Genomic DNA, 14,430 nt, shown 5'->3' with positions numbered 1-14,430 from the left:
GTCCAGTTTTTGAAGTTTACCCGTAGGAGACGCACTTCCTAATCGAGATTTTATTCATAGGAGACGCACTTCCTAGTTCTAGTCACTGAAGTTTTCACCCTTAGGAGACGCACTTCCTAGTTTAGCTCATTCCGATTCAACCATAGAAGACACACTTTCTAGTTTGAGTCATTGAGGTTTTTATTTTAGCAGACACATTTGCTAGCAAGAGTTTTGGTTTTACTCATAGGAGATGCACATCCTAGCCTAGTCTTTAGTTTACTCTCATCATTGCATCAGTAGTGTAAGTGAGTTACGATTTTGCTAACGACTCACAAATCTTTCCAGTACAAACTGGGTTAGGAAATTTTGTTTGTTTTGTTTGTTTTGATTGTCAGGAGTCCGCCTGTAGAACGGGGAAACATTTTTCAAGATCAAGCAGTGACCCACTGGAAAGCAGAAGGTTACAACAAAAATCCCTAGCACTCAATCCAAGGTAGAAGCAACAAGAAGCTCGCCCCAAGAATGCAAGTCAACAGTCTGGGATGATCAACAGAAGCTGGTCACAAAAAAAAAAAAAAAACCAACAAGAAAAAGAAAAAAAAAAAAAAGAAGAAGAAAGAGAAGAGCCCAAAATACGGAAGTGGAGAACAAATGTGGTCTGCTCAAGAACTAGCACCTACAACTGGCAAGTATCAAGGTTCAGATCCAAAGTCTGTATGAAGCACCATTCAAGATTCAAGACCAAGTTTCAGAAGACTTAAGAGATAGGAATCCTTGTAACTAGTAGCTGATAGGCTTAGTTAGTCTTTTTCAGTTTTCATTTTTGTTGTAATGACAGGACCGCGGACCGGAACCTCAACGGAACGGCACCTCGATCGGCTCTTCACCTCGGTACACTTCATTATCTCTCTCATTCCCGAACTACACGTGGCCTGATTCCTGTATAACCAAAGATATGTAGGCAGCTCAGATACCAGGGCTCGGTCACATTCCCTCCCTTTCCTTAAGTGTAGTCCGTCCAAGTAATGGTCGGGTCAAAAACACGTCTAGTCGTTCTTTGTCGGAAAACTCTTCGTGTTTCCAGTCAAAGAGGGCAGCTGTAAGCACGTGATTTTTGACCCTCCCCGAGAATTTTCACATTTTTAGCGTGAATATGTGAAATTGGGTCTAATATAGCCATTTTAACTATTTTTACTTTATTTCGGTGCAAAAGGAAAATTTCAAAAAATATATATAAATTTTAGTTTATGTATCTCTCATAAACTTGAAAAATACAAAAATTGCACTTTATTTTCGTACTTTATATAATTTCGAAAATTACAAAAAAAAATAGTTCTATTAAGGTTCTATAGTCATTTTTAACTTTGAAAAATACAAAAATATTACCTCATATTTTATCTTAATATTTAAAAACGAAAATTACAAAAAAATAGTTTTATTAATATTTTTGTAGCTATTTTAAATCTTGAAAAATATTTAAAAATATATAGTTTTGTTTAAATACTAGTCTTATTTTTGGTAGTTATTTTGCTTACATAGGACTAGTTAAGCAATGTGTTCCTATTTCTCGGGTTCGGGCAAAAGAATAATATTCGGGTTCAAACTACCCGATTTTAGGCCTAATTTTCGGACCTAGCCCATAATAAACCGTGTCCAGGACACGTGGGGAACCCCACCACGCGTGGGGGACATATGCCTCGAACCCCACCACGCGTGGGGCTCATTTTCATGGGCATTGTATTACAAAAACACGGACAAACACATTTTTAAAGGGGGACCAACGAAAAGGGAAGGGGGGGGGGTTTGAATTTGGAACGACTACTGTTCCGCTTTCTTCTTAAAAGAACAAAAAAGAGCAAAACCCTACTGAATCGATCCCGACCTCCCCCAGCGTCCAAACTCCAGTCGAACCCCGTCACCTCCAAGCCATCACCACCTACGTCCGCAACCCCACCAGCTTCCAACCAGCCCCCCCCCCCCCAATGCCGGAACCCAGCAAAAGGACCCAAACAACCCGTCATCCACCTTCCTCGTCGGAACTCCATCGTCGACCACGTCCAAACACCCAGCAAAACCCAGCAGCCATCGTCGACCACTATACACGACGACCTCCGTCGTTACTGTCCCCAACCCACTGTCCGAGCGCCATAACCATCGACCATAACCACCTCCCCTCCGTCGCACCCAAACGTCACTGCCCAAAACCACCATGGACGACCACTAAACTCCCTCCATCGCTGCACCCCGACGACCTCAGCTGTTCGTCGTCCCAGTCCGGTCGTCGACCACCAACGCTGCCCGTCCCAGCTTCACCAGCCTCACGTCCGAAAACCACCAGTCTGTCACCTCCCCCATCGCCTAAAAACCACCTGTGGAACCAACAAAAACCATCACCAAACAGGCCCGTCAACCACTGCCCGCAACCCCACCGTCCAAACGCGACCACCACTGCTTCAGCTCATGTTATCGTGGTTCTTTCACTGTTGTCGTGCAGTCCGTTGAGGTCGTCTTTGTTCGTCGAGGTCCGGCGCGTCGAGTTTGTCCGTTGAAGTCGATGTTGAGGTTTGGTCCCTGGTTCTATTCGTTTCTGTTTGTTCAGGTTAGTAAGCCTCAATGTATTAGATAAAGAAATTTTACGTTCAATGTTCGAAGTTGCAATATATCGATTGATATGATAATTTTCTGCTTATGTTCACCGTATGCATTTTAGTTCATTTTTGTGTTATGTTATTATTGTTTACTTGATGTCGTTTTATTTAGTTGTATTAGTAGTCCTAAGACACAACTTGACGTTGATTCGCTCGTCCCTTCATTGTCTTAGTTTATTTGGACAAAATTAATATTAGTACCTGTTGTTACTACGCCCGAAACACTCATTCGCCTAACTTCTTTTATTAAATCTTGACAAGTTATGAGATTTTAGTTGTACAGAGGCCGTAAGTTTAGTATTGTTAAAGACGTAAAAATGGCATCCTTTTAAAAATAAAAAAATAATAATAATAATAATAATAATAATAATAAAGAATAAAATGAGACGAGCCTCGCCGAATAAAAGGGACAAATTGCGGGGCCCTCACAAAATATATGTATTAAATACTTAGATTCCGGGATGGGCCGTTTAACAAATTTCACGGCCCTCCCCAAAAATAATAATGCGTTGGTTGCTTTAGGCGCGTCTTAATAATGTATCTCCCTAAACTCGGGTGCACATTTATGTGACCCAAATCCAAATCTCAACGAAATCGAAATATGTCTCTAATCACGGGTGCATTGATTGTGACGTGGTTTGAGATGCATTTCCATGACGTTGCAAATTCCTTTTAAAAAATAAGAATGAGATGAGCCTCGCCGAATAAAAACACAAATTGCGGGGCCCTCAGTAAATACTTGTTTAAAATTACTTAGAATTCAGGAGGTTCGTTTAGCAAATTTCACGGCCTCCGCATAATAATAACGCGATAGTCTCTTTAGGCGCGTGTTTAATAATTTACTTTCTTAAGCTCGGGTGCGCATTTCATGCGACCCAAATCCAAATCTCAAAACATCAAATAAAATGCGTTCCGGATTGTGGGTGCATTTCATGTGACGCAGTCCAAAGACGTGTTTTAAGCGATGTTCACATTCTTGTAAAAACAATAATAATAAAGCGGTTAAAAGTTTAAAATTTGCACATAAGTTCATACTTGTATAAAATCAGATAATCAAGCCAAATATAGCAGTTGAGCGACCGTGCTAGAACCACGGAACTCGGGAATGCCTAACACCTTCTCCCGGGTTAACAGAATTCCTTATCTAGATTTCTGGTACGCAGACTATAATATAGAGTTATTATTTTCCTCGATTCGGGATTAAAATTGGTGACTTGGGACACCCTAAATCTCCCAAGTGGCGACTCTGAAATAATTAAACCAATCCCGTTTCGATTGTCCTTTAATTGGAAAAAACTCCCCTGCGCCCCCGCGGGTGCGGAAAAAGGAGGTGTGACAATTAGTAGCATATTTTGATTTAGAGTTACATCAAATGGATGTGAAAATAGCTTTCCTGAATGGAGATTTTGAAGAGGAGGTATACATGCATCAGCCTGAAGAATTTTGTGATAAGGACAAAAGTCAACTTGTTTGCAAGTTGAATAAATCCATTTATGGGCTAAAACAGGCTTCCCGCCAATGGTATATTAAATTTCTTAATGTTGTTTCTTCATTTGGATTTACGGAGAACATCATTGATCAGTGTATATACCTTAAGATAAGTGGGAGCAAATATATTTATCTAGTCCTATATGTGGATGATATTTTGCTTGCAAGTAGTGACTTGGGATTGTTGCATGAGACTAAACAGTTCCTTATCCAGAATTTTGAGATGAAGGATATGGGTGAGGCCTCTTATGTCATTGGCATAGAGATTCACAGAGACAGATCCCAAAGATTACTTGGACTGTCTCAAAAGGCCTACATTGAAAGAATTCTGAAAAGATTCGGGATGAAGAACTGTTCACCTATAGTAGCACCCATAATTAAAGGTGACAAATTCTCATTGAATCAATGTCCACAAAATGCATTGGAAAATGAGCAAATGATAGACATTCCCTATGCTTCACTTGTTGGGAGCCTTATGTATGCACAGGTTTGTACTAGACCTGATATTGCTTTTGCGGTAGGAATGCTTGGCAGATATCAAAGTAACCCTGGTCTTGACTATTGGAAAGCTGGCAAAAGGGTCTTGAGATATTTGCAAGGAACCAAGGATTTTAAACTCACATACAAATATTCTGACTCATTGGAGGTGATTGGATATTCAGACTCTGATTTGGGTGGATGCAAAGACACTGGTAAATCTACTTCAGGATACATTTTCCTTCTTGCGGGAGGTGTTGTGTCTTGGAGAAGTGTCAAGCAGACCATTATTGCAACATCCACAATGGAAGCTGAATTTATAGCATGCTATGAAGCTACATCACAGGCATTATGGTTGAAAAACTTTATTTCCGACCTTAGGATTGTCGATTATTTCAAGGCCATTGAGAATCTTTTGTGACAATTCAGCTGCAGTTTTCTTTTCTAAGAATAATAAAAGTGGCAGCCGAAGCAAGCACATCGACATAAAGTACTTAATGGTTAGAGACTATGTGAAGAAGCAAGATGTGAATTTTGAGCATATTAGTACTATATTGATGATTGCTGACTCTATGACTAAAGGTCTGCCGGCTAATATTTTCAAGGATCATGTAACCCATATGGGGCTTAGTAGCTCAATTTAGTCTTGCTTTGCTCTCTAATAGTTTGTCTAGACATTATGTTTATTTTGAAATACATGACAGTGCACACTTTTGGTTTTTCATGTATTATTTGTGATCATTGGATCAATAAAGTTGGACTCTGAATGGCTTATATTAAGTTCATTCATAAAGTTGCTCGACACTTTATTAGAAAATATTGTGCATTGTAATACATGGAAGGAAGTGTTTGTTTAAAAGCATGACCGCCATGATTCGTGTAATAATATATTCTAGTTAAACTAATTATCGCATAACTTCTAGTTAAGTGATAAAGTTTATGGCCATATTATATGTTTATCTCTCATAAAAGATTATCTGATTTTAAATATGTGGGCCAAGTGGGAGAATGTAAGAAATTCACCGTATCTTCCTAGAAATTTCCAATGTGGCCCACATATAAGGTAATAAATTATTTACCTTGTCTCCCAAAGGAAATAATATATCACATAATATTCTTTAGTTATGCATATATGGTAGTTTCTTTTATGGAAAGAAATTACCATATATTAGTAGTCCCTAGGGTAATTATAATTTATGGAGAAGTCCCTAGGGCTAAATTATTTGCCTAAGAGTCCATAGCCTACCTGTAAATACGCATGTGACTCCATCAATCTGGCATCCTACGATAGGCACGGGCTAGAAGACTCCTTAGCTTTTCTCTCAAGGTTCTTCCAAGGAATTCCCCACATCACTTGAACAACCATGGCTGAAGGAACGTTCCTTGTTCAATTTCCGCTGCGTTGGCTCTGTGTTTGTATTGGAATTTCAACAAGAGATGTTGGCGATAGGCCTCAGAGATACAATCGATGAATCACCGGTTGGAATTTGGACTTAGCATTGGTTGGTTATAGTATGAAAGAATATTGATGATACTCAATTGATGGAAAATAAAATGCATAATATTAAATATTATGTGTGTAGATAAGTGAGGCCTAGCAACAATTGACATGTGATAGTTAGAAACGTTTTATAAATAGAGGTCAACCTCCCTTTTTCCTAGCCGTGAGAGCACATAGCTAGTGGATCATTTAAGTTTTGGTCTGAGGCTTGTTCTCCGGGTGTGAGAGCACATAGCTAGTGGATCATGTAAGTTTTGATCTCCGGCTTAATCGCCGATCACTGTCGTTAGATACGCTTCCTTAAACTTTAACTCTAGATTATGTTTATACTTGTGTCTTTATCTCTGTTATGGCTACAAATTAATAATATTACAGTTGATATCAAAGTCACCCTAGTTTAGAGATTTAGATCAGTATTTATTCTTGGATAAATAAAATTATACATGAAAAATCGTTGTCTTATAAATGTTCTCGAAGCAGCTGAGCAAATTTGATTTAAGGTTTAACTTGTTAATAGAATTTGATGACTGGGTCACCTAAATAATTGGACTAGTATTGATTTTTCGATGACGGCTGAATGATGATTTAGCAATTGGTATCGAAAAATAGATTAGTTACAGGTGAATGTCTATAAGAATTATTGATTAGTAGTATAACATGAAAAGGAAAAGATTTGGCAACCTGCGGAAGATGATTACATTATATTAAGCGCGTCAATTTAGTACGTATTGTTAGGAGATAAATTGAAATACTTTTGTCTCCACTAGCGTCTTATTTTATGTGTGTGTAAGCTATTTTTTCTCACAACAAAAGTCAAGGTCAAACGACGGGAGATCAGATATATGGTTAATTACAATTTTCATAAAATAGTGGTAAAACATAACATATGATATCAGTAAGTAAATAACATAAACATTTTATTGGACCATATTTTTTATTTAAATTATAACTGATTATAGAAGATCATTTTTTTATGCAAATTACAAGATGGATAATGGACGAGTAAGATGGTAAGAGTGCATCTAAACCAATTATTCTGATAGATCTTTTCCCCAAGATGGCTAGAAAAACCTGTGTTGTGCATAGATCTAGTGTAAGATTGAGCTTTTGCTAACGTGGAAAAACTTTTATCTAATGATGTTTGGTTTTATTAAAAAAATAAGACAAAAACTCACATGCTTTTGAAAAGAACGCTAGAAGTTAATTGCAAATATTTTTCGTAGGTACTACCATGATTTTGTGACAAACGGATATTGAGCAACTAAAAGTATCATACTTCAACTAGTAATGAATAAAGAGATATTTTAATTTAACCATGTAATAAGTTTTACAGATTCTTCTTAAACTACCATCATCGACAACTTATGGTACACATACACGATATCCGACATAGTTAAGATAAAAGAGAATGATAAAAGTAAATATGAGTTCAAACAAAAAGAACTGTAATCCAGATGCATAGGAACATTTTAATTTTCTTCTACTTCTATAACCTTATAATTTTCTTCTACTAGTACTTAAAATCGGAAATTACAACTTCATAAACCAGAAGCGAATAAAAGGGTAAATAATTAATATGTGAAAATTATTTGCAAAAATCTAAACAAAACTAGGTTTATATAGTCGAGAGATTTTCATATTCAAAAAGATATTGTGTACAAATTATATATAAGTTTCATATTCACTCGTACAGTAGAAAGATTGATTTTAAAAGTAATATGAAGCCAGAACTTTTGATGCTCATTCTAAGGATCCTACATTATATGGTCGACCGTAATACAATTAATTCTGCACTCTTTGTGTGTTTTTGCAGACTCCAGTAGTAAAGAAAATCTAAATGGATTTATGTTATAGACATCTTTAAAGCACAATCTAACCGAATACAGCGTATTATTATTATATTTTCCAAACTACCACATCATTTTCGCTATTATATGTTAATAGATCAACTTAACCTGATGATATAAAAAAACGTATACACTCAGTACAGTTAAACCCAACCTAAAGTTGGTTCAATTTCGAAGAACCTCATCCGAGCAGATCCAATCAAACACCTCTTCTTAGGATTCAGCAGCACTAGTACACAAAATCAAATTGTTTAAAAATATGAATAGCAAAGCATCTTTTCTGGGCTGCAAACACCCATAAAACTTCGACGTTTAAAAGAAGCCCGCTCAAGCGTATAATACATGCCTTCTACATCTTCCGATAATCCCACTAGAATTCTAAAGATCTTCAGTTGCTGCATTTTCTCACCATAGCTGTGTCCTGGAATTAAAATTGCTCATTTCTTGGCATAGGTGATAGCCATGGGATTTTGGGGGGTGATTTTGAAGCCTTGAAGGGCCTGCATGGCGACCGAAGACTGGACATCATCGTCAAATTCCACAAATGCAATACCTGGCTTCGCTTCAATCATTCGAACTTCCCTAAAACCTGGATATTGTTTGAAGAGCACTTCAAGCATCATACTTGTAGTCTCATGGGGCAGATTCTGTATAAAGAGAATATTATTTGGTTCTGCAACTGTTTCTTGTGCACTTGGCCTTCCTTGGCGAGAAGCAGCCTGCAAAAGTTGTTCAACAATATGCAATTACTGAGATAACTCTAATGAACATTATCAGAAACTAGTATTGAACAAAAAGAGATTAATTGTAACATATAACAATTTGTCACGAGCACAGTATTTTGGGGTCATCACAAATGCAATTACACTGTTTTAAAGTTTCACACCGATGATGTTCCGCATAGGCGTGGACAAAGGGAAGGCAGTCTTTAGGTACATCTAAGCCAAAGAAAGGAAGCAATATTTGAAAGAAATAATAATGTTGCAACGAACTTACAGCTGGGCCTCCATTACTGTCAGCTCTAGGGCCATTAGCTGCACCAGTTTGCGGAATTTCTTCAGTACGTTTCCTTTTTTCCACTAAACAATTATATGTCAAGTTAGTCCAGATCACCAGAAGTCAATAAAATTAACTGCCAAGTGCATCTTAAAAAGCTATGCATGCAAGGCAAATACACATGTGATTCATCAGAACTGCAACATCAGGCTCGAAAACTGAGTTGAAGATTGTGACAAAATGAAGATCATGCAAGTGGGTTATTAAAGTACTCATAATAAAGTTTTACATCACTACTCAATGTTTTTAGACTTGAAGCCTCTCTGCTATCATAAAAATGGCACCCAAAATGATAGGAAATAGCAAGCGGATGTTGACAAGATCATATGCAATTTGACAGGTTCTACTCAGTGATTATGCATCTATTACTATTCTGGTAAAATCCTTCTGTTGAACTATAAAATATTCAACAACAACTACCCAGTAAAATCCCACTAAGTGGGATCTGGGGAGGGTAATGTGTACGCAGACCTTACCCCTACCCCGATAGGGCAGAGAGGTTGTTTCCGTCTTTCCGATAGACCCTCGGCTTAGAAAGACGGAAATAAAAAACAAGAAAAGACAACTCATTAGTAACTCCAACTATAAAATATTCAGTCTAGCTGAATTGTAACAAAAGAATTTTGCAAGAATGCAAATCTTAAAGGAATAGAAAAATATCAATTAATGTCTATTTAGCTTGTATGATTGCTCTTAGCTTCAGTAAAGAGTGCTCTTCTTGGAATACTGGGTTCAATTTTTGACATTTCCAAAGATGAATTGCCATAACATGCAGTTTGGGACAAATGAGAAGCTTAACAGAAGATGGAGCAGATGAATAATGTACAATAGAATGATTTCACCTTTTTCCTCTTGTTTCTTTTTCTTGTCATAGGTCCCCTCTGCCTTAGCAATACAATCTGACTTTGTTTTAGCATATTGTAACCGCTGCATTATATCAAAAGCTTAGTCACTGACATCCTTCTACTGCTATACACCATATAAAGTGATCAACAGCAAACCTAAAGAACATTATACAAACATATAGTCCCGGAGAAAATTAAAGAAAAAAAAGTGTATCTTTCTAAAGATAGTAGTCCATAAAGTGTCTCATGTGCACTTGTATACAGGTTTTTGAGAGGCAACTAGAGGACACACTTTGTGACCGTACAAACACCAAGCACAGAGACAGTTAGGACATGCTCCAAAATGTTGAATATTAAAACCAAGCAATAAGTTGATACAGCTCTCCAGATAAACTATTCTAAAGGGATGCATATTTGAGACTTCTATTTGTTTTACAAAAGTTAGTAAATTTCCTTCCAATCAAGCATATGGTCATAAGGATTTACACAAAAATGAGGAACAGGTACAGAGCTTTACTCTGTTTAATTATTTCACAACCTCCACCTACCTTTTCCATTTTAACAATTGCTGATAAACCTCGGGTTACACCTAATTAATCTGATATTCTTTTATCACCCTATTAAACAGTTCCTATGTCTTCTTTTGCCTGTAAGGTTAAGCAGATTGTTGTGGAGCTTAGTCCATATTTTCATTTTCCTATCTATGTAGAGCATATAGATGTCTAGACTCCTGAGAAAATCAAACTTAGTGTCCAAAATATCAATAGCAAACTTTCTCATTCTAACTGGTAGGTAAATCCCCTCCACATAAAACACAAGCATACATGTATCTGATTTTTCTAATGGTGTCATTTTAGGTTTAAGTTCATGTCTCCATGGTCCTTAATTAGAGACATAACTCATGAAAGATCTACGGCCAAAGTCCATCAATATTTAGGCAAGCAGCTATATGTTCACTTAGTTATGCCACCACAACCATAATCAGGAGAAAAATAAATTAAAAGATCAATCAAACAAACTGTAGTTAACGTAGAAAAGGGAGGAATAGCCTAGTGGGAAGGGCTCTCCACCTCCAACCACGCAATTGGGAATAAGAGCAACCATTGAAACAAAAATCTTTGGCTTCTGGGAAGGGTAGTCGGGGGGGGGGGGGGGGGGGTGTTTACTATAATTAGCATACCTTTTTGACAAAAACTATTTTTTAGAGTATAGCTCCTCCATTCCAACTTGGTATACCTTTTTGATGATGCACAGGTATTTAGCAAGAAATTGAAATGCTTTAATCTTCTAAGCATAAAGTGGATTCAGAAATATATTTCCAAAATCCATATTTTGATAGATTATATTATTTAGGGACACATTATAAAACCAGAAAGGGCAGTCCAAGCTGAAAGACACATTTTAGAAGACTATAATACAGTACACAGAGTAGTAGCTTTTTCTGATAGGACAAAGGATGTCACAAGACATAACAAGTTGATAAGGATCATATAAACATAACATTAGCATATGCTTCTCAAGGTTCCGGCTCATCAGATACTTCAGCAGATAGCTAGAGAAAATAAGGAAAGAACGAAGCAAGACATATCTGAACAGTTATGCCACAACAGCCATGTGAGTGCAGAAAACACACAAAAGAAAACATACTACAGTCCCAACTGTCATTACACTCACCATAGGTTTGTCATAAAAAGGGAAGTTTTGCATTTGCCGCACAGCATTACTGGCAGCAGTTACTTCACTAAACACAACCCATGCTTGTCCTCTAAGTTTGGGGGTCTTCAGCGCCACTATATCCGCAATCCTCCCATACTGAGAGAACAAGCAATAAAGAGACCTCTTTAGCTCTGCAAAACAAGAAGAAATCATTAGCATAAAGCAAAGGTCATACACCCACCCTTCTGGAAACAGCTGTAGTAATACCCACTAAAAAAACAATGTAAGAACAAATATATATTATTTATTTTAAGGAAAATTGATGGAAGGAGGTAAACATAAGAACTAATAATTGTATTCTTTATTAATTTCTAATATACAAAAGACAAGCCAGAGGATGTTTGGCATTTTCAGTAATTAGAAAAGAGAATCCGTTCAAAATGGCTCCACCATCAGTATACATAACAAACTCCAGGCACACCATAAACAAACAGAAAATAGCATTTGAAAGCATAACGAGCAAAAGAAAAATAGACAATCAATGATGTAATTATTAGAAGACCATTTCTTGATGCAGTATTACATAAGAGTTACATGTTTCATTACTCGATAGAGCACTCACAGAGCAAATCGTGAAGCTTTCTCCTTGATAATTGCATATCTTGCTTGCCAAGTTTAACCCTCAAAGCAGAGATTATAATATAGGCTTTGTGACGAATATGTAAAAAAACTAAAAAAAAAATGATCACCAGAAAGCTGGATGAACATCTAAGAGTATTTTGCCCTGATGTTCATGAAAGGACTTTGGGGAGAAAAAAAAAAAGAGAATATCATGCAGGATTCATGAATGTTGCAAATCAAGTAGAAAACCAATAAGAATAAAAGTAACTACTTATCACACATTTTAAAGCCAAAAGAACCTGTAAATACCAAAAAATTCAATCTAACTACCTCTAAGTATGCATAATCAAATAACAACAGTCAGTGTGATTCCCTCCTAACAAAAACACTTGCATTAACGGCCAAACTTTTTCAGTAAAGCACATGCCAGAGTGTCAAAGTAAACCATACCTACATGCTTTTATATCATCCATCGATAATAGAACACATTACAGTTTGGAGAACCGCAAGTTTCTAATCGTGTAGTCAAGAGACGGCAAATTCATTGAGCATAATTTGATCAAATTACATTGTCTTTCAACTGATGCAACTACTGAACTAATATATTAACATTGTAATTACCGAGTTCTAGTAGTTCACATCTATATAGTGTGTCCTCTAACACATTCTATTCCAATACTGCAGAAATTTGTGTTTTTAAGGCAAAATTGGAGTTCTGTAAACCTCACACTTATCCCCACCGCTAACATACTAGGGTTCAAAATATCAGCTAACAAACAGCTGAAATTTTGCAGCTTTTACAATTACTGATTTCTTAACAAATGTATAATTTTGCTAAACCCTAGCTTCAATCTTGAAATAATAAGAGAAAAAGAAAAAAGTTACCTTCTTTCTTGACTTTCTCATTTAAGTTCTTAATGTAAATAGTTTGATTCGGTGGTATGTCTCCTGTAAGCATCATTACCGGAGTACCTTTCTCTAGCTGTATCACCTGCTGTTTTTGTGAATGTGCGCGAGAAAATTCGAAGAGGTTGGAGCTGCAAGAGAGAATACAATGTGGGTTGTGGATTTATTGGTCTGGATCAAACGTGTGGGCTTGAATTGTAGACCGGCCCAATAGAAAAATCGATTCAGGTGGCCAGGGGAGGAATTTGGACAAATGTCCCTTTTTAGACCACTATTTAAATTATTATATTCCCCTTTAATGTAACAACACAACAACAACAACCCAGTATAATCCCACTTAGTGGGGTCTGGGGAGGGTAGTGTGTACGCAGACCTTACCCCTACCCTAGGACTAGGGTAGAGAAACTGTTTCCAAATAGACCCCCGGCATCCTTCCCTCCCAGAACTTCCCACCTTGCTCTTGTTATATTCCCCTTTAATGTAATAGGCTAAATTGTCAGCAAAAAACAACAGATACCGAACTTCTATTACTCTCTATTTGTATTTGCAAAAGAGTGACATGAAATGAGATTAAATTGAGTAACATGGTCAATAAAAGACTCATAATTGATTTCAAATTATTTGTGATTGAGTCACAGTTGTTATTGGAGTCCAAGGACATAATTTAAAGACTGGCCATAAATAGCCATACAATACAATAATTTGTCAATGGGTACTTCAATCGCATTTTATTACATAAAAACTTTATGTCGATTAACCCAATCGAGTTAAATTAATATATTGATAATGTAAATTGCTTTAACACTAACAATGCAATTTAATCGCTTTAGTAGATTATAATTCTTTTTATTCAAGTTATCATATCAGATGCTTGACATGAAGAGTTATATTTTGTTTTAGGTTATCTTCACCTGACAATATATTCGGAAAAATCTCTCTATCTTCCAGGATAGGGGTAAGATCTGCGTACACATTACCTTCCCTAGATCCCACATAGAGGTGGCAAAATGGTTAAAAGAAACAGATCCACCCATATTATCCATCAAAAATGGATTGAATAATGAACCATTTAAAAACGGGTCGTATATGGATAAAGAACCATATTATCCACTTAGAAAATTGTTAACCAATTGATAACTAATGTGTTTAACTTTTACATTTGTAAAGCCTCAAATTGGGGTTCCTCAAGTTTGGAAGACTAGGAATCCTCTCATAAGTGAACATATTTAAGAAGTTATGGATAATATGGATGTCCATATTATCCACCGGATAAACCCGTTTTTATTCGTCTCAAATATAGGTCGGGTCAGATAATTTATTCATTTTTTAAATTACAAATTTTGACCCACCCATATTCGGTCCGACCCGCCCGTTTGTCACCTCTAATCCCACTTGTGGGATTC

At 36.7% G+C, this 14,430-nt stretch overlaps 1 protein-coding gene across 1 annotated transcript; it reads right to left on the bottom strand.

Annotated features, from left to right (window-relative positions):
- Nucleotides 1–8,036: 8,036 nt before the first annotated feature.
- Nucleotides 8,037–13,173, bottom strand: LOC107774892 (U2 small nuclear ribonucleoprotein B''). Its single transcript, XM_016594548.2, has 5 exons — nucleotides 13,007–13,173; nucleotides 11,519–11,691; nucleotides 9,842–9,926; nucleotides 8,940–9,022; nucleotides 8,037–8,662 (listed from the first exon to the last, which is right to left on the bottom strand). The coding sequence occupies exons 1-5, from the start codon at nucleotides 13,080–13,082 to the stop codon at nucleotides 8,381–8,383; spliced, it is 699 nt and encodes a 232-aa protein (XP_016450034.2). The 5' UTR covers nucleotides 13,083–13,173; the 3' UTR covers nucleotides 8,037–8,380.
- Nucleotides 13,174–14,430: the final 1,257 nt, after the last annotated feature.

Source organism: Nicotiana tabacum, chromosome 20 (assembly GCF_000715075.1).
Source record: "Nicotiana tabacum cultivar K326 chromosome 20, ASM71507v2, whole genome shotgun sequence".
Taxonomy (NCBI): Eukaryota; Viridiplantae; Streptophyta; class Magnoliopsida; order Solanales; family Solanaceae; genus Nicotiana; species Nicotiana tabacum.
The sequence above is the reverse complement of the archived record's forward strand: the minus strand, read 5'-3'. Positions and strand labels throughout refer to the sequence as shown.